General features: G+C 39.8%; 2 protein-coding genes across 9 annotated transcripts in view; one reads left to right on the forward strand and one right to left on the reverse strand.

Moving 5' to 3' along the window:
- The window catches only part of LOC111254654 (uncharacterized), a 53,759-nt gene extending 50,705 nt beyond the window's left edge, over positions 1-3,054 (forward strand). For 3 of the 4 annotated variants that reach the window (XR_015317640.1, XM_086975636.1, XM_086975637.1), the window contains one exon: positions 2,451-3,054. Coding sequence is in view for 2 of the 4 variants with exons in the window: in XM_086975636.1 (XP_086831762.1) it covers positions 2,451-2,550 (100 nt within the window). In the remaining 2 variants the exon portion in view is untranslated. The remainder of the gene's footprint in view (positions 1-2,450) is intronic. The other variant, XR_015317639.1, reaches the window with a different exon arrangement.
- The window catches only part of LOC111254064 (band 3 anion transport protein-like), a 59,784-nt gene that overhangs the window by 4,745 nt on the left and 31,323 nt on the right, over positions 1-23,716 (reverse strand). For 2 of the 5 annotated variants that reach the window (XM_022814537.2, XM_086975617.1), the window contains exons 9-31: positions 23,229-23,347; positions 22,956-23,026; positions 15,136-15,250; positions 14,669-14,752; positions 12,972-13,269; positions 10,703-10,855; positions 10,101-10,149; positions 8,542-8,665; positions 8,227-8,314; positions 7,851-7,920; positions 7,486-7,683; positions 7,048-7,141; positions 6,358-6,473; positions 5,952-6,100; positions 5,569-5,690; positions 5,309-5,381; positions 4,891-5,110; positions 4,463-4,704; positions 3,970-4,133; positions 3,388-3,586; positions 3,049-3,196; positions 493-608; positions 46-177 (exon numbers count right to left, since the gene is read on the reverse strand). In XM_022814537.2, coding sequence (XP_022670272.1) covers positions 46-177; positions 493-608; positions 3,049-3,196; positions 3,388-3,586; positions 3,970-4,133; positions 4,463-4,704; positions 4,891-5,110; positions 5,309-5,381; positions 5,569-5,690; positions 5,952-6,100; positions 6,358-6,473; positions 7,048-7,141; positions 7,486-7,683; positions 7,851-7,920; positions 8,227-8,314; positions 8,542-8,665; positions 10,101-10,149; positions 10,703-10,855; positions 12,972-13,269; positions 14,669-14,752; positions 15,136-15,250; positions 22,956-23,026; positions 23,229-23,347 — 3,144 coding nt within the window. The remainder of the gene's footprint in view (positions 1-45; positions 178-492; positions 609-3,048; positions 3,197-3,387; positions 3,587-3,969; positions 4,134-4,462; positions 4,705-4,890; positions 5,111-5,308; positions 5,382-5,568; positions 5,691-5,951; positions 6,101-6,357; positions 6,474-7,047; positions 7,142-7,485; positions 7,684-7,850; positions 7,921-8,226; positions 8,315-8,541; positions 8,666-10,100; positions 10,150-10,702; positions 10,856-12,971; positions 13,270-14,668; positions 14,753-15,135; positions 15,251-22,955; positions 23,027-23,228; positions 23,348-23,716) is intronic. The other 3 variants (XM_086975619.1, XM_086975618.1, XM_086975620.1) reach the window with 3 other exon arrangements.

Genomic DNA, 23,716 nt, shown 5'->3' on the forward strand with positions numbered 1-23,716 from the left:
ATAAAGAGTAGAAAAAACTTAAAAAAAATATACGATGATACTGACCAGCTGTAGCTCCCGTTCGGTAAAGAGCCACTTGAGTGATAGCCGGATCGGAATCATACAAAGAAGAACAAATGGGAACGCCAGAGCAAACGAACTCTGCTTCACAAACCATAAAAGTGTTAGACATAGAATCTGAAACAATGGTAAACAGTAGTTAGATAAAACTAAAGTATCGCAATAAATTGGTACAGTATAAATGTGGGGCTTTAATTTGAAGTGGATTTTCACGTGATAGCACGTTTTTCCGTAAAAATCGATAAAAGCATTATCGGTAGAAGATGGCTGCTTATCGCAAGCAAAAAAGGAAGGACACATCATTTTTGAACGATTATGTGCTATAAATGTACTTTTTCTTTCGCGAAGATTTTATTCCTTAACCTGCTCTACAATGCTCTGCCGACTATCTACCTTTAATAGTTTATGTAGAATATCATAAATTAATTATACTTGTAAAAGGGTGAATCCGTGCATCTTGAGGGCCCGGACCTTCTGGGCATAGGGAACCGGCGGAAAATACTTCGTCGGCTTAAGAAGTAAGATCACTCGCTCAAAAAACTGAATGCCTGTAATCAAGTTAAGAAACGAAAGTCTTAATGCACGACGATGATAGTAGATATACTGGTTGGTTTTATCTCGTGGCTATCATCTAGACAACTTACTCCACAGCTCATAGACATTACACTTATTGTCCGGATGGATAACGTCGTCAACAGTGCTTGATAAGCTTGAGCAAGCATGAGTAAATAAGTGTGCTTCAGCTTAACGGATACAGAATTGATGAAGCTTAAAAGCTTCATATATTTTTAATGACTGTGGCCGTTATGGTCTTTTGTGAATCGAGCGTATTTCCAATCTAATCGGATCAGCGTCTCTACGGAGACATTTTGTTCGATTGCGCCCATCATCGTCCGGATAATTCTGCCATGTTTTCAACTCTCGAACAACAAAATAATAAAAACCCTTTTAAATTTCCTACGTGATATTGAGTTTAACAAATGAATGAACATGTGTTGTATAAAGCAAGTGTATATTATAAAGTGTACTCATTCTATAATACTTAAACTTTCGTCGTCTTATAAGAAAAACAGAACACTTGTACAATTCTATGAGGCAGAGTAAAGCAGACATACAACAGAGCTACAATAAGTTGTCCATAGAGGAAAAAGTATATTTACAGTTAAAATAGATATTGCTCTAGCTGTAAGAGTGCGGTTTGTGTCATTGTCTCCTACAGATGTAGACTCTGTCTGATCATACATTGCTCCATTGGAACCCTTTTTTTGACGTTGTCGGACCGACACGTCTGTCACCGCCTTTTCGGTGTTGCCCGTTGCAAAATCTGACCCAGTTTCTTGTCAAACTGGCTTCTGAAAATGCAAAGAATACCCACATGTTCACGTTCACACATTATTTCAGCCAATTGGGCTACTGTGTGGTTTACCGAAGTTTTCATAATTACGATTATAATGTGATTTTACTTATTTTCTCTAGCCAATGAACGCCTATCGTCTCGTCGTTTATGTTAACCATTAGAAACGCGTTGTTAGGCAAAGATAGCCTAGAAGTAGGTTTTTTTTTCCCAGGTCACCACTGTCCTGGACAAATCCGCCTCAAACTAAAGTGTGTCTTTCGTCTTGAATACATTTTAAATAGCTCTATTTAGCATCGTTATATAGTTAATTGAATCTGTGGATGTCTGGTTTGGTGAAATGGGAATGTTTGTCGCATTAGACGAAGCGACGTTTTCAGGCAGTGTCAAGCAATGCGAGCCTATTGATTCGACGATGAGACCTGGAAGTAATGCTGTTATTATAGGGACCATACTAACGTTATTGTGCGGAACGTAATGGGTGGAAGTTGATGCAAAATATTTACTAAAAAATCACACGAACTAGCAGTATCGTACTAGCAGACATAACGACGTACACTATCTTCAGTAACACATGGCTAGAGCTGTCGAATGCCGTGGTTTTTTTTTTTCGAAATTCAGACCAGTTTTTTAATAGGTAAACAAAAGTTAGCCTTAGGACATCGCAAGCGGATATACAGATCTAGTGAGACCTGATAAATCCGGCCGATGGACCGCTAGCTTGTCAGCTATTTGTAGTAGATCAGTATTATTAATCCTCAACTCTCGCTGTCTTCAAGATTTAATTCAGTTTTTAGCGTAGATGTCCGGACAGTCGGGAGGTTCAGTGACAGCTCCGTTTGAAGCAAATCGAACGTATTTCGATGAATGCTACAGACTCTCTATTCTGTAACCAGCAATTATGTCTAGCAAACATAGAAGAGTCCAGGCGAGCTCCTACAGGCGCTGATAATTAGCCATAGCTAAATATGCTTATTTCGGACAAAATGTAACACTATTATCTAATATGGCCCCTTTACTTGAAATGAAATTTCAGGTCTAGTGTCAAACACTATGTTCAGCCAGCTTTAAAACCCTCTACATTGCCAAATGTCCCGTTACGAACTCAACCTTCCCGATGGTCGAAAAAACGATGACTCGACTCATCAGCGCGAGATTAGAAATTGATGATGATGATGATAATGAGTGAAGAAAAGCCTTCGGCTCAACTATGCCTTAATAGGCCACGCCATATGTGGCTTAGCATTGTAGTAAACAGAAACAACTTCAGCTTGTTTATCAGGTGTTTTCTGTTGGATAGCCTTATTGGCGACAGACAAATGGATCGTACACACATCTCTGTTGATCATTTTATTTCACTACTATTAAGTATTATTATTTATATGTATATATATTTTCCAAGCACTGAAATAAAATGTAAATTAATGCAGACGGTGAACTTAACAGCTTAACGGCGGTGGGTTTGATTCATTTGAATACTTAACAAATGACCCAGTGTAATATATGCGACCTATATATTCTATGTGATCGATAGTGAGTAGCTATCGATATATCGTGATGATAAATTACTTGAATATATATATATATACATATATTCCCGATCCCCGTCGATTTATTATATGTATTAAACGTACCCATCATGGAAGTATACCCCATGTAAAGGAAGACCCCGAAGAGAACGGCAACGGGTACTTGTCGCAACATTGGGCCCATGAGCACCGATAAACCAATCAGCAGAGATACGAGGACAGCAGTAACCCGCTGCTCCCGGACACCCTCGACCTGTAGAAATATTACAATTTTTACATTAATTAACTTTGCAAGAAGAAAGGTTATGTTTGCCCATCGGCAAGCTTACTAAGTAGTTCTAATGCTGTTACCTCTGCAATAGCGTCAGATAAGTATGTGTGAGTACAAGCAATCGAATATATTGGAAGTATTTGATGATGTATGTCGAATTTAGTCGGAAATACCTGGGGCGTTTCGCCAGGAGCCACTCGGGAGCTCATCACGGTAAGGGCACAAAGATGCGAGACACACCGCACTGTAGCGGCACAAAGCCAAGGACCTCCGGTAAAGGCACATCCCAATTCCATGAAGCAAATAAGTAGAAGATCCAGGTGAAAGCCTGTTCCCTTGTGCGTCTTCCGTTCTTTCTTGGACATTATTAACCTATAAAGGGAGGACGTACAAAACAATACAACAGCTCATATATGCAAGAAAAATAAATGAGGTAAATTTTGATTATCGATCAAGGTGCGCACTTTACTCAGTTGGTAAGTGCGCAACTGTATAAACCCCCACGTAATGCGAAAAAAACGTTTTATTATTACCTCTATTGAGCACCTCTCATAGGATATATTCAATCTATAATAGAGTATTTTTATACGACAGAGTTTAGATTGACGTTAGAGCAGAAATACATGAATGATTCGTAGTTATAACGTCGTCTTGGTAATAGATTACACATAGAAATAAAATGCTTTAGTTCAATTTTCGGATCAACCGTGCAAATGATGTATACCCGTGTTATTATATCTTTACGTTTAACTTACTGACAAATTTCGACTTCTAAGAAAAGAAGTATGAAGACAAGGAGCCCTCCAAGGGCGCCCACGCCAATATGCCACGTCTGCAGCGGCGAAAATCGGCCCCATGGGCTAATCAGCCAACCGCGTGTCGGAGTCGACGTTGATAGACCATCAGGAACCGACAGCTTCTACTCATTATCGCAGGTTAAAATCGGTCATTTGCGAGTCAGATAAAAATACTTTTTTATGAAATCCAATTTTTTTTTTTAATTTTATGAGAAGTTCAAGTTTTGTAACAAGACAAATGCAATACACATCTCCCCCATTTTGCTCTTTCCTAATTTATATTTGATCATAAATTTTAATCAAAATATATCTCTAAACGTATTATCATCGTTATTATGTATGACTAATTCATTCGAGTCATACAAGTAAGCGTACGCTCTACCTCGGTGATGTTGATAATATTCAGTATATATAATAGCATTTGTTTTCCCTAATAAATTTCCTTAGTCACCTGTGTGTAGACGTTAGGAACTATGTAGTCGACTGCGACAACTGTTACAATGGCGATTGGCATAGCGAAGTCACCCATCGTGACGCGGATCGGCCGCGACAGGAACTTAGAGGTCTTGAAGCGGCGGAAGAAGTCCGCGATTAGGAACGTGGAAAACATGAGCACGAGACTCATCAGGGCCGTATTCGGCTGATTGTAGCTTACTCGTGAAGAGCTCGAATACGCCAACTGTGATACGGCTGCTTGGCAAATACGAAATAAGCAAAACTGTAAAATTAGCCCGAGCGGATCCTGCGTTCGGTATATGGCAAAACCGGCACTCAAAGTTCAGCTGTACAGTTACTTCCTGTTGTGAATATATAATACGTGTATACGATGGGATAAAAAGGAATCGTTTTTGACCGTTACCGACGACAGTCTGCACTTACCCAGAACGCTATGATTACTGCCGGTCGATCCAGCTACACTGACTGGACTTGGGTCCTGGGGTAAACCCAAGATGGTGACTGTATCACTGTTATTTACGGGATTTGTTAAGGCAGCTATAGACGGGGCGACAACTGTCGTGAAAGGAGTTAACAATTCCGGACCATGACGATGTATATAAATGTATTCATCGACCGACAGCAGGGGGTTATTCACGAAGATCTAGAAAAGTGAATGTGAACAGTCTTTGTATAATCTTTGGCAGATGAAAGCTAAATGACTTTCAGTTCGAGTTTATTGCCGATGGCAAGGAGTTGGCCCGCGGCACAATCAAATCGATCATTTGTGAGTTATAGAAATATACTTTCAAAGAAACGTCCTACTTATGTTAACGGCACAATGACAATAGGACATACTCACGATGCGGAGTTTATTGAGAGACTCGTAGAGATACAGAAGTGAAATTAGCGCTGAAAATATCTCTTGAGTAAACCTGAAATACGACGAATAAACGATCAGTGAAAGAAACCTCACAAGTAGAATCAAGCGCGTTTGATCATTTTTAGACCTAATGCGTTAGGTCGGACGCTTTCCGATGCTCAAAATAAGAAATCAGCAGACGGAAAACCCACCAAACCGAGTGCGTTCTTTCCTCCTTGCCTAATCATCATAATACGTACCGCGTAAAATAACAGACGAATGTCGACATCTCGAACGCGCATACCAATAGGCCGATAAGGGCGCACCAGGCTGCAATCCACACCCGAACGCCGAGGAAATCGATCGTGTGCTCCTTACAGAACTACAGCAAATCATTCCCGATATAGCCATCGAAAAAACGGTAATGAGGTGAGCCATTAATTATTGAAGTTCGATAGCCAGACTTCATCCAATTTTCGATGCATCGACTGATAACGGTTACACTGCCCGCATGTAATTTACATATAGTGTTGATCGTTAAGTCAAACCTAAGCGAGTCAATTGATTGTTTAGGCCAGACGACACATCCGACTCCTTGAAGAGCTAAGATACAATTTTGCCTTAACGAAACGAGATTGCTTACATTGTAAAGAAGTTCATCGAATAGAAGCACCGGTCCGGTTATGCCTACGATAATCAAAGGCTGTCCGGCCAACATCCCAAAAAAGACTCCGCCGGCAAAGGTCACCAGCAACGTCTCGGAGACTCCGATCAAATTTTCCGTTTTGTCACCTAGGGATCACGCACAAATAATCTAGACATCTTTCTAGTGACCTATAGTTATGCTATTTGTATATATGAAAAAGTTACTGTGAAGACTAAAGATAAAGGTATTCGAATAGATTTCATCTTATCCTCTGGCTACTCGAAGCGTGCCTAGAGAAATAGGTAAACACATCGTCGAGCTGTGCGCACGATTCACTGCTATTCATTTTTAATTCATGTAAACTTACTACTACTCCTTTATATAGGTAAACGTAATGGCATACCCAGCAGTCCACCGAACGTTATTGCACCAGCCAGGGCTGCGAAGTAGATGAAAATAGCCGTAGCGAGGCACTGACCGTTGAAGCCGTCTGTTAGATCGGACAAGTACTGCGGGTATCTACCGTGTGCATAAACAGAAAAGCACAAATATTCTATTCGGGTTTAACGTAGTAACGTTGTCATTGGTAAAAGCGCATAGTTTATTTCCTAATATTTTATGTTCTATAGTCGAACCGCGGTCGGCACTGTGTAATAACGTATCATAGGTACGTCTTTTTTTTTTGGCCAAAATTAGGTAAACTTAGGCACCTGGCACATTATTACATTATGCCCGTATTCGATTCGAATATGTCAGTAATACGGATAGATTTCTTCAGAGCGCCGAACTCAGCGTGACCGCTCTGGCGCTCACACACACTTGTATCGAACTCTCTATCTGGTTATAACGTGCGTCCTATCTGTACAGCCTGAGCCTGGCGGTCTAGCCCAAGGACGTTTCACGTCGCTGCTCACTTTCGTGCAGCACGTTCACTTGTGCCCATCTAATTAAGGTTGCTATTAGTTTGTGCTGTAACCTCACTATTGTAGCTTTCTTAACTTAGAACTTAACCAACGTTCGGGGCGCTACAGTTGCGCTAATCTTGCATGTATACCGACCTAACCTTAGAAATCACGAGGATCTATCAACTAACCTTTTCGAAATTTCATTTCGTAAACCACCAAAGAGCCGTCCGGTTCTACGTAGCGGGGCAAAATCATCTCCGCCCTTTTTAGCGCTGTCTAACGCTGAAATGTCAACGGCCGTCAATAGTTCTGTTATAACAAGTGTTTATCGAACGTGGCATTATGCATAGGATATTCTATTGCCAACAAAATAAAGCAAATACCCATGAACAGATAGAGTGAGCGAACCCAGTTATTCCTACGAAATAAGCACACCCAAGTCGTTTGCTGCCCAAATGGCTAATGAGTAATACTGAAGCCATGTTCGCAACTCGTACGCCACCGTTACGCCTGCATCGCGTGTTGATTAAAGTTGGAATATATTTAAAGAGCTTAGTTTCGATGACACACCCTATAAAGTTATGTGCCAATTATTTCTCGCATCGCGGAACTTGAACGCCACTTACCGTTAACATAGTTGAAATAAACGCTCGGATCCTGCCCGTATCGAGCGGCCGTTTTGTCGTCTTTGTAGCTTTGCTTCTTCGACAGCCGTTTCATGCGCTCCCTTCTCCTTCGGATATGTTCAGATTTTTTGCGCAGTTCTTCGACGGGAAGGAGTGCCTTATTGTCGTAGTCACCAGGTGGAAGTACTATTGTTTCACCTGTTTACCATCGTTTGAAATACACGCGAACGAGGTGGACGTGTTCGTGTCATGTCGACGAAGCAAACATCAAAATACACCAATTCATGTACAGAACATTTTTGTCACTATGCACAAGTTCGGATATTGTCCTCCATTTTTGTTTATAGCCACTTGTGCCAACTTACCCAGAAACTGATTAAAGGCCTTCAAGAGGTCAGCTCGTCCTTCGGCGGCGTATGCTGCCTCGTGAAAATTCTAGAAAGTCAAGACTTTATTAGAAGACAGAAAACTTGCCCGACTCAAAAAAGTGCGCCATTTGTTAGTTTCCATTAGTTAAATTTACGTAACTTCAAGTAATTCAAGCTGATCGATCATTTCAATAACTAAAACTATTTATTTCGAGCTCTTTCCTTCAAGCTGAAGCGAACCAAAAAGCGCTCAACGCCAAATCCGAATTGACCTAAGACCCACTGTCCTGTAAAAGCTGAAGGTATCATTGACTGTAGCGCCGATTGAATAGCAACTCTAAGAGAACGAGGCAAAATGAAGATTTAGACATACCTTGTTTGACATAAGGGTGGATATACATCTTCCGATCTCATGGTAGTCTATGTCATTCTCCTCAGGTCCCAAACACACGAACAAAAATCTGCACAAAACATGAAATCTAATTAGATACGGTGTGATCGAATGTAATATCATTCCGGTGTAAGTACGCTCCGGTTGTTGCTATTCGGAAACAGGACAAATGCTACTGTCCTCGTGCGAGTTCGGGACTCGAAATGGGTACACATCAACGACTAATTCGGCCTGTAATGAATACCAACCAAGTCTCTCTAATCAGCAAAGCTACCTAAACCGGGTTGGAATTGGTACCTGACAGGAAGAGGCACCTCAATGACGTTAGGCAACACCTGAGAATCGGCCAATCTCACAAATGCAACCGTTGTCTTTTCGAGCGAACGTAGACCAGCCACCATTACGCTGATACCCTCAGAATCTGCAGAGGTAGAGACTATATTATTACTGTGTTGTAGCCCGTTCAATCATTCTGATTAGATTTAGTGAAGTTACAATGTTAACGGAATTTCGCCATTTTACAAGGTCAAATTATCAAAGAAGGTTTGGATAAGGTAGACCGCCTACGACAAGAAGAAATTATGGTTCATGTAAATAATTGGATATCGCGTGAATTAAGCACGTTAAATCATTGGGTTATATGAACTTCCGGATGGAGGGGGTTCCATGAAAAAAGTTAACGATTATATATACGTTTAGGAGGCAACATCTGACTTACACAAGCAGATATTGCCTCCTAAACGTCGCCCACTAATCGTCTGGGATAGAGCCTATGTCGCATAGATATTTTCGAAATAGAGCGCGTCGCTTCGAAGTAATGCCCAGCCATATATTTATTTTACGCAGAGTTGAAGCCATACAAATAAAGTCGGGCTTAAACAAGCCAAAAAATGCTGTTTTTCAGTGCCGTCGTCAAAGTGATTATGTTCTCAAATTAGCAAAAATACGCTGGCCTTAAATCTAAATACTTTTAATCTATCTTTTCAACAATAAACGAATACAGGCTCAAACTTTGTTAGGGATCCTGGAGTTACACGCTGTATCTTAAGGTTAGCTGACATAGAGTTTAGATAAGTCAATCAGCTACAGTCTGTCTCTGTTCAATAGTGAAGATTCTACATAATAATAACAACTTTAGTCGTAAAGCCTAATTTACGTTACGTAAATTACGTACTTCTGAAAGGCATGTAGGTAACGCACATTCTGTACAGCACCACTTGTGAAACGTGTATCCTTTTGTTAGATACAGGTACGATGAATATCATAATTATTCTAAACGTCTAGATTGTTGCAAATATGACATTGTACAACGCTTCTAATATTTATTTTATAATAGATATTTAAATTATTTGAATATACGTACGGTACGCGAGGTAACTGTTGTCACTATAATAGAAAAGGAACATTACAGCCTTTTTCATGTAGCAACGATGCTAAAGAGATGACCGTTCCAACAATCAAAATGAATAAAGCTATTGTGATATTGACCCTGTGTAAGGTAACTTGAGCTGTATTTAAATTCAATCGAAAGATCCTGAACGAGAGCCCCTTTTCTGCTATAGTAATTAAATTTGAGTTAAATAAACTGGGGCTAAGCTTTATTCGAGTAGACGGGTAAAAACGTATTAGATGCTTGATTGAAGATATAGCGTTTTCGTATTGATTAAAATAATGAATGAAGTTCGAAGCTCCGGTAGCATTAGCGGCTGCGTAGATGCATGTGCTGTCCTGCATCACAGAAAGATGCATTATAAACAAAAAAAAAGAGAGGAAACGATGTTTTGCGTCCTAAAACTGAATGGTTAAGACAAAGTGATTTCGAAAGCTCAGAGAAAGACGACTGCGCGATGTCTCACCTTCCGGGATCCGCTTTAGTATAGCTTGTTGGTGATGTCCATCCATTTCCTAAAATCGAATTGGTATACAATGTAATAGATGTAACGCAATGTTCACTGACTAGAGGAGGCCGTAGAAATTTTCCCTTATTTACTACCATGACATCTCAACGTAGCTGGCTAACGCCATTCAACAACAACTGCACGCGACCTTCCGCTCTTTAGACACGAACCTTAACGAACAAGTTCCTTGAATATTGCTAATGATATCTTATGCGGTGGCTAATTAAAAAAATGTTTGCTCTGTTTATTACTTGGATCTCACAATTTGTTTTTCGGACAGATTAAACTATTACTGTATTAGCTAAGTTAGTCAGCAAGTTAGTTCGCAACCGCTCAGAGTAAGTTAGATAATCGATATATAGGCTATATGCAGAAAAGCATAATGAACAGCTAACTTAATGCTCATAATAATCTTCTCTTGGCCCGAAGATACACCAGCAAATCGGAACTAGCAAAACAGCATTTAGTGCTTCGTTCCGTCATCGTTGTTAGGATGAGCTTTATGGTCTCCTATTATGACCTGAGGTTGATTGACAGATGAAAACTCCTGAGTAAAATACCTGTGAGCTGACGGAATGCGAGGAGTTGTTTCGGGTGAAGGCAGGTCGGCCACTGCTCAGTGATTTTTGTTTGTTTTCCTTATTGTCTTTGTTGGCCTTTTCCACTGATTCTTTCTCCTTGCTTTTCAGGTCAGCTTTGTCCTCCGCGACCGGCTTTAAGAGATTGAGCATGCACACGAATGTATAGTACCCTAGCATCAAATGTTCACCTCACTTCGAGCTCAACAGTGAACAGATAATTAACTTTGAAGTAAAAATTATTAGCTTCAAATTAACGCTCGTTCTCACCTAAACATACAGTTGTTGTTCATGATTAGGGGATTTCAAGTTACCACGTTTAAAGTCGCTTTTTGTTCTCAATTGAGAAGAAGCGAGATGCACCTACGACATCACAGGCCGAGGCTAAAACGAAGTCTTAAACATAGGAACCCAGTAGACAACTGCATAAAGCTAGTACAAACGATTGCCATAATTTCTTATAAAATATTGCCCATTCTGATGAGAGTACCCCCTAACGGAAATCTCCCATAAAGATTTTTATTTTATTTTCACTACCTAGAGATGCACGAAAGCACCAAACGATTTTATAACAAACGGGCAGTTACCTATTAAATCAAATGCCGTCGTGCGTATCTTAATTGTTTTGGTCATTATAAGGTGCGCTAAGGCTACAACCATTGCTTCCGCTACACAAGATTGCACATTAACGAAGTGCCTTTGTAGATTGTTTCTAACTATTTCAGTTTATTGGTATTTGTCATCTAATAGATAGATAGATAGATAGATGGATAGATGCATGTTTTTTCTCATTCATTCTATGCTCGACTCGCGATTTTTTAACAAGATCATTCTTGAAAGATAATGAATGGTCTCCATTACTAACTTTGACTCAACTTCAATTGAACTATAGAAACCATTTGAAAATTTCTCAAATAGTTCAAATAGCTCAAAATAGTTATTGAAGTCACAACCTTGTACCCCATCGTTCAGGTGTCGCGCTTTCAGTGATCGTAGCACCAAGCGACAGAACTGATATGGCAGTAGCGCCTGGTCGCATGTTTGAACCTGATAGACAAATGTATGATGAAAGCCCCACTTGTTTTGATTCGTTCAACATTTAATTGTTGACACGAATGTTTAGTCAGGCTGAATTTACCGCTTTATCTGCGGTTAATTCAGGTAACTTGGACGCTAGCCGTCCCTCGCCCAACGTTTACGCTGCCCAGTAGAGAAATTACTGCAGCAAAGTAAACGCTCCTTAGCATAAAGCCGTCGCTCCGTTTGCAATCGTCGGCCTCAAGTCCTCGACGAACATTGTGTTCGAGGGAATACTATTGGCAGCGATAGAACACCTAATGATCATATATGGCGGGAGCACTGGAATGTTACGTGCACAGTTGATGTAAGCTCCGCTAAATTGGATTAGTCTTCTGTTTTGGCCAATCTGGGCGCAGGAACGGCACTGTTGTGCATGCCTAATTCGGTTCTCTGATAATGTTTTCTCTATAACTGATTATTAACAGGTGGGTAAGGTATATGTAATAATTTAATGATTAAGGGGTAGAATCAAGCAGGAGTTAACTAGAATCGTTCTGTCTGCAACAATCTAAAAATTTGAGCAATCTTAACCCTATTCGTTGATCGAGCCCGTCGTGGCTAGCGCTAAAGGGAAAATTTTTTCCACTATCCACTGTCACGCTCTATCGTGTTGGCGACATCCAAGTGGCATGTAGATAACGTGCGCTAATTGTGTTTCTGTATTTAGTCACATCTGCCATGCAGTACGGTGAGACGGCCTGCTCCTGAGAGCCAAACAATAGGCCCTTTTCACTACCTAGAGATGCACGAAAGCACCAAATGATTCCGTAACGAATGGGCAGTTACCTATTGAATCGTCCAGATCAAACGTAGTCGTGCATATCGTGCACTATCCTAATCATTTTGGTCATTGTAGGGTGCGCTAATGCTGCGACCATTGCCTCGGCTACACAAGATTGCATATTAATGAAGTGTCTTTCTAGATTGATTCTAACTAAAGCGGTACGATAGTTTCGTTTTAAGCGCGCAGGACACCCGAAAAAAGCTGTTGGAGCTGTTCAGAAACCAATTGAATTGTTATCGATCCTCAAGACGAGTACGCAACAACGCCCACCTTCAACATACGTCACATAATTATTCATGTGGTAGCGTACGATTTGGTCACTCTCAAACATTTAGAAAAAGAACTATTGCAAATGAATCCTTTCCATCAGTCCCCTCCTAGACTTACAATGTTAATACGAAGATCCTGTCCTGCTTCTGATAGGGAAATGCTGGCCGAAATTTCATGATGAGAGAAGGAGTTTTTGACGCCGTCTAGATTCTGTTTGCTGCTATTCTCGTTGTGATTAGACACCGCGGCCGAAACAAAGGGCATGGCAGGCATTGAAAAATTCCTTTGTGGGTCGTCGCTATTCCCACTAACTGCGGTCAGTCCGTAGACAACACTCGCCGATCGAAGCGCTTCGGTCGACAACGGAGTCGAACTATGCAGCGATGTCGTTGAAGAGTTTTGACGGAAATATCCACTGTAATAGAAATTAGAGAAATAAAAGTATTGCATCTATTGCCTTTTCATCACCGCACACCGCTTTAAGTCGTCTGGTTTTCTATAGCAAAAGTGCAAAATTGAGCGGGTCAAAGGCGTTGTGGGCTTAGTAAAAGAGGAGGCACCCCAATTCCTCTGCTGTATTTTCTGAGCCGTCATAGATATAATAGGCTCTACAACGAGTACATTTGCGCAGGCAGATCGAAGTTTAATATGATCAAACCAAAATATCGTTAGGGTTAGGTGCTGATGCCTATCCGACGATTGGTTTGCTGATACCTTGTCTCTCACTGTCCAGTAAACGCGTATTGCACAAAGGGTAACAACACGTATTTTATGCTATTCTCGCTCGGTACGCGTGAACTAGATTAAATTTCCAGAAAAGGAATGCGCGTCGCCTTTCTGTCACCGTCTAGCGTGAGTTGTAACTTAACAACCTAGATCTGGAAGTTTAAATAAGTCCTAAACGTAGAACTCTTATTCAAGGTTAGCCCTATTTGTGTTTATGCAGTCGTACATAACCCTTACGAAGTGGCTGATATTGCATTACAAACTTCTGAGAGGCGGAGTCAAAGATCAAAGTTTAATGTCGTTCGAACCACACGTACACATATATATTCACATATAATTGTGATTTAAATTAAAGTAGATTTATCAGTGAATTCGTTGCGTATCTAGTATTTCACTTTATGGAATATGTCATTGTTTACGAAACAACAGTTCGTCCCTCAGACATTAAATAAACAAAAAAATTCACAAAACGGTCCTTCACGTCTTTTAAACGTATTAATAAAAAGCACGATACAAGTGCATCCCGACTTCGGGCATATGTAAAACTAGAAAATGAAAAAACTGAAAAAAACATATCGTTTCGTTGGCATGTTTCGTGACAAACATGGTCGAACTATCATGTCGATAGATCTAGAGTGCTGAAAATGTTTAAAATTATACACAAACTTTACAAACAACTAAGTATCTCTTGAGTTGATAAATTTTTGCAACATATGAAACAGAGCTTTGTTTAGAGTAGTGCTTCAACTTAGGGCCTCAAATAATACTTCACGGGAAAATGATGGCCATCCGCAACACTTCGCTTCATCGATTGAGCAACCTTATTCGCTAAACAACTGCAAAATTGTATAAACAAATTTTTCCTTTATTTCTGGAGCTTTCTTAAAAAGTAAGGGGATGAGATGAGATCTGGCGCTGTACCTTAGAAGAGGATACACAACATATACTTGGAAATAGACTATCGCCCCGCTTGTATATTTATCTTGACTCTACCCTTGACTCTACGACAAATACTACCGTATTTGTACAACTGGCGTATAACTCAAGTTCAGCCTTTAAATCAATAAAAGCTAATAAATCTACAATACCTTCCAAGTAACGAGCTTCTTCTAAGAAACTTTAGGGGTCCTGGTGGCTCCTCGCCTACGTGATGATGACTTTGAAGGAGAGCTCTACAATGAACAGTTATAATAGGAAGACTATTATTAAACATCTGGTATATTAATATATGGCTTCACATCACATGTTTCTTCAATTACGTTCCAGAACGTTTACAATAGAAAAAATAATGTATTATTACCTAATAATACATTATATTTTTTCTATTACAAAGGTAGCAAAGCCCAGCACACTACTTCTTTAGGCAGTCCATAATGCTATTAAATGATGTAAAAATTATCCTCGGTAGGTCCTAATTTGAAGTAGGCGTGTAGAGCAGCGTGTGTCAATGTACGTCATTTGCTGTCACACCATTAAAATGGCGACTGCCATTCGGTTCTGGTAGCACTATTTAAAAAATTTCGATGTTTACTGCAGGTAGTAAAGGTTATATAACCTGAACACGACGGCCCGATTATCAGAGCTGATCTGTCCATCCTCGACCATTGCATCCACAATGCGATTGCATATTCCTGAAAGGTCCTTCTCTTCGAGATCCAATAGAACCACCGCTGAAAAATGTTAGTCAAGGCAATACATTATATACGAGCCAGGACATATATCCTAAGAATGAAATTCAAGTTCAAGAAGAGCGGTAATCAGACCCAGATACTAAATTATACTTATGACATAAATTCTTTATTGTTCGGCAGGAAAAAACGGCAAAGTTAATTTCAAAAGTAACGGCAAAAGTAAACAGAAACTGTTTTCTGTGTGTTCAATAGATTACAATTTTGTTTGCTTTGACCTAAATTAGGCACTGGTTGAAGCGAAATCGGGATCTTCTATTTTGTCACTGATATACAATGCATATATATATATATATATATACATATATATGTATTCGCATTTATAGTTTCAAAACGGATCGATTCATATATAGATGACCTTATCAAGGTCTATTTTTGCATCGGTCAGAAGTTTATTTGCTGATGGCGGATTCGATTGGTTACATCTTCCGCAAGATGATTTCGAAATTCTTCTACTAATTTGTTTGTAGTTCTAGATGTACGAAAAAATGCTAATGTGAGTGAAATAAATACAACAGCTGAGCAGCAACTATGTTTACGTTAGGTGTGAGACAAATGGAAGAGAAACGTAAGGCCCAAAATGCGCTAGCCTGAAAAATGGTTTTGACAGCTCAGTTAAGTTGGCAAGCGATTCAAGAAGTGGCTACTTACAAAGATTTGGGAGCTACATTCAAGGGGAAGATATTGTTCCGGAATCACACAGTCGATGCGGCTGGGGCCGTCTCCCGCATCGTGACCTCATTCTTAGAGTGTTCTCAGGTTGTAAAAACCGAATAGAGATATTGTGCACATGTATGGATGTTCATTTACCAAGGACATACTGATTTTTTCCGATGTGAGGATACAGGATAGATTTATGAAACGTGTTTCTCGACGACACAAATCATCCTCCCTAGCTTTTTTGATTTCCAACGTAGTATCGGTCTGAGGCCGCTTGTGTATTGCCCATGCGCATCTCGTTAAGTGCGTTACCGAGTCAACCATAACTAATAACCACATTACCTCGATTGGCAAAAATTATCATTAGACATTGATAACGAGAAAAATGGAATATGAAAGGAAGGTTGGGTGTTAATAGCTGCTCCTAGTCTGCTAAAGAAACCCCAGGTAAATCCATTAAGATCCGACTAAATTCTAGATAAAAACGTGCCCTTGGCGCTAAACCTAAAAATAGGAGATTTCGAGAACATGTTCGCATAGGACGAATCCTAAGAGGTTTTAAACTTAGCAAAAGGCAGAAATGCATGGTGGTTATACTCGAGTGTTTAATGCTCTCCTTTGAGATGGATAACTTAGAAACTTTGAAAAAAAACTTATTAATAAGCGGCTTTTTCAGTCATTTACGTGGTGACTGTCGGTAATGTAAATCATACGTTTGCTTGACGCGCGGGATATACACAGACAAACCCACCTTAGTCGTGTCGTATGATCTCCTGTTCAGTAGCAAAAAAGTTCTTTCATTTTATTATAGCTGCTGAGCACACATTGTGCATAAATTATATCAACTTAGTGAAGTTAACAATATTTAGAGTTATGGCTAATAAGCAAGGTTTCTTTACTTGTTGACAGTAATAACTAGGAATTTCATTAAAACTACATAATGAACTAGGTGGATAGTAGAATTTTTACTCTGTGACAGATCATGCTTACTAGCTAACTGTGCCTTTGTGCTACCTATTCATAAGTATTGTTTGTCAGAGTGTTGTAGAGTAATCTGACCTTCTGGAAGGCAAGCAGGCCATTCAGTTATCCATAGAAAACACAAAATGTAGATAAAGGACGACAATGAACTGACACGTGGATTTCAAATGACGTAAGGTACAATTAAACAGACGTAAAAATAAGCGCCGGAATACGCATCTAGATTGAGTCAATAGCCATATCTGGCCAGCGAGGTTTGCTGAACAAACTTAGGTAATCCATAGGAGCCATCGTAAAGGAAGAAAAAAATTATTTGTTTGAGCAAACCCGCTATCGGACGAAGGCGCTCGGGATCCTGTTAGGGTTAAAACCTTATTTGAAATCATCGCGATATCTTTCCAGTCCAGCTTTTTCCCTACTGAGAATATAAGTAAGTGTTCAAAGATGGCATTTTGCGGTCGTCATTTCCATGCTGTGTTTGCTTTAGACTGACAACGCTCCGTCGGTGCGTTTGCACCAACAGACAGTGAAAATAAAATATGGCGCATATTTTTGAATGTACTTTAAGTTGCCATTTGATTAAGTTCCTTCTGGTATCCTTTTAACTAACGATGAGACCATGGAAGTTGTGTCACATGGCGAGGATGTCGGAGACGAAAACCTTCAGCCGTTTGATACGGAGCAAACTCGCAGAACCGCGTTCGCTCACTCGGATACATATGTCGGTGCGCATTTTCTTGACTCGTATTGGTCCCCTGCTGAATCAAGGGTTGTTTAAGTTCTAAATAGATCATGATGAGATGCTTCTGCTAATATGTTTCTTGGATCCTTTCTGGAACCGCTAGCTAAGTGGCGATATCGCGGGACACATATTCGATACGTATGGAGTCAGCGCTGGAATAAGCCCTGATAATATTATTGATTGAGGTTAGCAGCTATGAAAAAGAAATGTTCATCTATTGGTCAAGAGAGCGTAAGCTTAAGTATTATTTTCGTGTATTAGATCGTGGAGACGCTAAGCTTTAAATAAAGCACAATTTTTCTCAAGGAACATTAACTATATTGCAGCACTAGAGGCAACACTTAGTTCAATAAAACAATTTATAAAGTCAATAAAAAAAAAAAAAAAAACAAAAAAAACTGTAGCTTACCGGAAACAGAAATGTTTGCTTTGTTCCCCTAATATTATACGGGCATACTCCATAGAGCTAGCAAAAAAAAGTGGGAATAAGCTGAAGAGAATAATGTTGCCTGTATTACTGGCATAATCAGTGATGGTGTAGACATTTTCCTTCGGTTATTCCTCGCGGACAGAATCCGCATAGCACACATTGCGAGCATCATTTACTTTGTAACAAGTAAAAATGGTTAGGATGAGTCCCTTAAAAATGGCACGTACCTTCATTCCAGCGAATAATGCTATATCTCCGCTTCTTCTTTTCCACTTCTAGAGAAACAGTTTGAAGCATCATCTTTACATACAAACTACTTCCCTAACTCACATACATTTTTCTACACTAGACGCTGTTTCGTATAACAAACTTTCACATAATCTCAATTATTCCACCGCAGTATGATTCTCGTTACTGGGGAACGTTACCTTTGAATATTTACTCGGTCGTCTCTTTTAATAGAAAATCAGCCTACTTCAAAATTATTCTAAGTCGCCTTGCAGACCTCCGTACCGCAGGTAACGTCGTCCTATGAGCTCTCTTGAATTCATCCAGTCAAAAAGAGTACGTAATAACTCTTCGTAACGGATTGATCGATCTCAAAATAAAAGGCGGCAAGGAGCCCTCTCTTAAATAGCAGCAAAATCGGAACAGGAAAACACAGGAAAATTCGATGGGGTGCAATTTGGTCAGTTGCATGTTTCCCGGTCTGGAGTAAATCCTTACACTGCACCACCTGATATAATGAACAATATATAACCCAGACGACAAATGGCCCCTGGGTCTGCAGTACGGGATCGCCGTAACTAATTCAATTAATATGTGGTCACTTGCAACGTCATGATTCGAATATCACATACGCGACTAAATGTTATGTGCACTCTTTTTTTTTTTTAAATATTTGTCATGCACGAATTTGTTGTCAGCTTTGCCAATATCGTTGCAACAGGTCACACCTTTGTTTCGTACACAAACGCCATTTAAGCATCGTTTAGATGCGATGGTTCCTACGACGGTAATGCACTTATCAAAAACGTCATAACCGAGGGCCAAGTTTCCTCCTGCGCCAACGATCCCTTATTTTAAACGAGTGGTGGCAAAGATTTCTAGTGACTATCGCTGAAGCCGTTTCAACGTTCTCCAATGGTGATCATGGGTAAACACAGGGAGCTCTGTCACGGACTTCGGCCAGATGCCGAAGTGGCCTACGGTCAGCGACGCCGTTAGAGTATCGTCACCTTAGCACAGCATATTTTGCCTACGTCTGCAGCGGCTGCGGCACAAATATCATAGAATTGAGGAGAGGAGAATCAAGTTTAATTCGACAGACGAACAAAGAACGAGATGTTGGCCGGACGACAACCTTTGCTCCTCTCATACACTTTGCCCTACTTTACGTCGAGAAAAACGATCCTGATGGCAAAACAGAACGAGCTAACAGATAAGGCTATATACTGTTGGAGTGGGCACAAGTCGGTGTTTCTCAAAACTTCCCTGTAAAATCTCTTTCTTTGGCTAGCTATAAACTTAGCAGTTTCAATGAAATCATTCAAACGAATCATCTAAACCCCTAAAAAGGTTACCTAAACGTCATTTATGACGTCGAACGAAGCTACAGAACACGCTGCAGACTGCCCAAGATCCAAGCAAGCTTTCTTAAGAAATGTAATTACAAGCTTAGCAAAAAGTAGGCGAAAAAAATCACTTCTTTTTTGTCATATGGCTTGTTAAATAGATGGAAAAGTCGAGCTGGCCTTTTTGGTGGCATAGAAGTGACCGGCATCCACAAGGCGAGCTATTAACAGTCACACACTATGACTTTTAGTCGGTTGACGGAGCAAGTACGTTCATTGTGAAACTCGACTATGGAGTACCCGTTAGTAGTGATATTTAAGTTTGAAAAATTTAGCACTTTCAGAAACACCTTTCGGGCTGGCTCCACAGTAATGTTAATTAATACGGTAGAAAATATCCCGCAACGAAACCAAAGGAGTGGCCGAGGTGGCGAAGGAGGTGGCGGAACAAGCTTTCACCTGCTTGGCTTTTCTTCTTCGTGTATTTCAGATCAAGAGTCCTACGTCAAGTCGTCCTGTGCTATAAGCTAAGATCGATACGTCGCCACCAGTTTGAAACATTTTTCTGACCATTTTAATAACGATTTGAAATTTTTCTGGTGACGATCGCTTCGTCGATTCTCCAATCTCTTCCTTTGGGGATCACATTGTTAGAAGCCTTATGGGTCCTTAAAGCATGACTTCCCTCAAGCAGTCCTTCCTTAGGCTGCTGAAAGCCAGTCTAAGTTAAATAATAGTCACTTAGGTAAAAAGAAACGTTTGACTTTTCTTAACGCCCAAATTATTTATGCGCTATATTTACACAGCCAACCTAACCGTATATATGTTGTTTACAATGATCGAAACCGATTATTTTACCTAGTCACTGCAGCGTGACTGAAAATGGGTGACAGATGGAGACGGAAACTTAAAAAATAAACAATTGTTGTTGACACTATATCTGTATACGCACGAAATGTGTCGCAATAAAAGTGAGATGACCGCACCGATCTCTGGGTCAGTGGGGACGATGACGAAATCGTATTATCGTATTGTACATTGAACATTCGTGAAAAACGAGGTCCAATAGAGCCGCTGATTTAAATGCAGTGAGGTGGTTACGAACTTTTTACCTAATTTATCGTCGAAGCTTAGCTCTCGCCGTTACACTTCCTGCAAACCGTAAAATTAATGTTCTTCTATTTTTGTCCGAATCGATGCCGTGGATGGACGAAGATTTTTAAAAAATAGTACAGTTAGAAAAATTTTTGTAAAGTCAGGCTTTAAATGAAATAGCATATGTATGTTTCATTTACACCTTGGCCGATTTTCTCGGGGCATACTTTGGTAGGTATGAAGACTGTTCTCTACTCAGAGCTACAAATTGGATTATTGCAGTAATAATATTGTCAACGGTGCCAGAAAAGATCCATGTTTTACACTGCGATAGATCGTGTTTCCTGCGCCATCAAAAAACAAACTGTGAGGATCTATGAAATGTTGTTTTGTATAAAATATACAGAACTTTTTTCATTCTAACTGGCCTAATCATTGGATTTCGTTTTCTATATATATATGATCTATATATAAGAGATATATATAGCTATATATATGAGATATATATATATATATATATATATATAGACATCAATTAAGCAATGTTAAACCTGCACCAACCGTTTCATAATCCAATTCAGCCATTGCTGTTCTTTATTTCAATATAGTTTTTTTTTTTTTGTTGATTTTATTATTATAAAAGTACGTGACGATCGAACTACACTTTGTAGTGTTAACAAGACTCTGTTTTGGTTAATGAGCATCGAAATGCATCTGCTAAAAACTAAGGTAAACTCAAAGAGAACTGCAAACCCATTATGTGAGCTAAGTTTGGGTCACGTTAAACGACCTTGAGTTTTGACTGGTATAAGTTGTATTGGTTTCATAGCGATTGTCGCCAGCAGACGCCGCAAAAGCAAAATTTTACCACGCGGTTTTCATGAATTGCTTTTTATTTGAGCGCCAGAATAAAGTTTATTCGCTTAAAGAATTACCCTAAATATTTCCATATCTGGAGATACTCCTATATAAGTACTGTAGATATCTATTATGGTCTCCCGCATCGGCTCTACCGGTACTTAGTAATTGTTGGTAATGTCCGATATACCAGCCTGCTCACAAAGGTAGGCGCCCTATGAATCATCCTTGAAATTCGCGGGGCCATGGCATTGGTAACGTAAGTGATTGAAAATATCCACGTCCCTGAATTGAATTTTTCAGCCTCGCGTTTGGGGTGGCACAGACAACTTGAACATATTTCTCTTTTCCGTATTGCTCAATGATCTGTCGACAGTCAAGAAAAAGCACTGACGTAACGTTCAGCATAAGCTACTCTATAATTTCTCTGAGAGCGAAAACTGCTTCCACATATACCCTATAACTTGAATAGAAGGTTTTAAAAGCCGAAGGCTTTTTTTTTGTCTCGGAATACTATAATTGAACATAGCAACTTGATCTGCTACTCTGGTTTAACGCAGTTATTCAATAGAAGCTCTTTGAGCAGCTCCACAACTCTCCACAAACAGCGGCCTTTTTTTCTATAAAGTCTCATAAACACTAACCCCTATCTGACGGCAAAGCGACTTTTTTGTTTTGCTCAAGTAAACCCAGCGTTTCTTAACCCCACTCAGTAGGATGGGGCACTTTGTGGAGAATTTTCAGCTCAAGTAAATCTACAGTGTATTTCTAGTTTATCCAGATATAAAGGCAATGTGGCAGATTTAGACCTGGGTTTTTTTTTTATAGCCCACTGTCACTCACGGCTTCCACTACCTTTTCCTTGAAACGTTCGACCGTCATGAGCTGGTTGACACTTCGCGGTGAAGGTGTCAATACTGTCCCTAACACTGCTAATCTGCGCCGCGGCATTCTATCCTCATGTTTCTTGGCTCTTCGTTAATCGTACATGTTACTGGGTACGTTTCTCGGTATCGATTGGGTTTCTAGCGATTGTATAACGATCTATCTAAAAAAGTGGTAAAATCAATAATGATACAATTATTTGATATATCGTTTTTGTATCATATAAAGGTTCATTGTAAGCGAACAATAATTGGTCGTCGTGGATAATCTGTTTTCATCTCGGTTGGTGTAGAACGATACACAAGGGACAGAGACGAGATCGCAAACCGTTCAAGGCCATTGCTCGTAGGCCAGATATTCGGTTCGGAGGTCCTTGCTTCAGAGATTTAAGCGCACTACTTACGCAAGACATAGCGATATCGAAGGGCTTTGTAGAGACCCGTGCTAAATTTTAAAACTCACCTTTTCCCAAGCATTTTTTCAGTACTCCGAGGTCATTAAACGATAGCGAAGCCACGTGAGGAGCGCCCCACCTAAAGTTGAAGTAAGCCTGAGTATTGATTGTACTAATGTAATAATAAGAGTTAACAATAATAATAATAATAATAATAATGAATGAGACGCTTTCGTTTGCTCAGTTACGAAAACTACGATCAATATAATGTAAATTAAAGTTTATCCAAATATTGACTCATGCTCCAATAATGATTTGTAGTCAAATGGACGAGCGAATACCTGTCAACATCTTGTTCCACATTTTCTTCATATTTAATCCATCGTGCCGTTTCCTTCCATTGATTCGACACTAATTCAGCTAATTCAACGAATACCTCATGAGGAGTATGATCGTATTGCTGAAAGACATTAGCAATAGGAATTGACATTTATACTCGAAAAGTCGAACCGCATATCTTATAAACGGAGATCGTCATGACGGATCAGATAAAATACTGAATTAGAAAATTCGTATTGGTACAGTTTCAAGTCAGTTTTTCGTTAATTAACTTTCTAAATCGTGTCGAAGTCCTCGACACTCGAAAGAAAAATATAAGCAATTTAGAAAAAAAATCTCGAGATTGAGAGGACCTATGCAGGGCCATTACGTGGCGCCCCATGTGTATATATGGATAGGGGACTGACTCCTTTTGTGTGCAAACTTTCTCAGTCCACTCAAAATGCAATCTTAGCAAGCTTTAGGTTAAATATGACTTTAGAAATGATCT

This window comes from Varroa destructor, unplaced genomic scaffold (assembly GCF_002443255.2).
Source record: "Varroa destructor unplaced genomic scaffold, Vdes_3.0 BEIS01000007.1, whole genome shotgun sequence".
Classification (NCBI taxonomy): Eukaryota; Metazoa; Arthropoda; class Arachnida; order Mesostigmata; family Varroidae; genus Varroa; species Varroa destructor.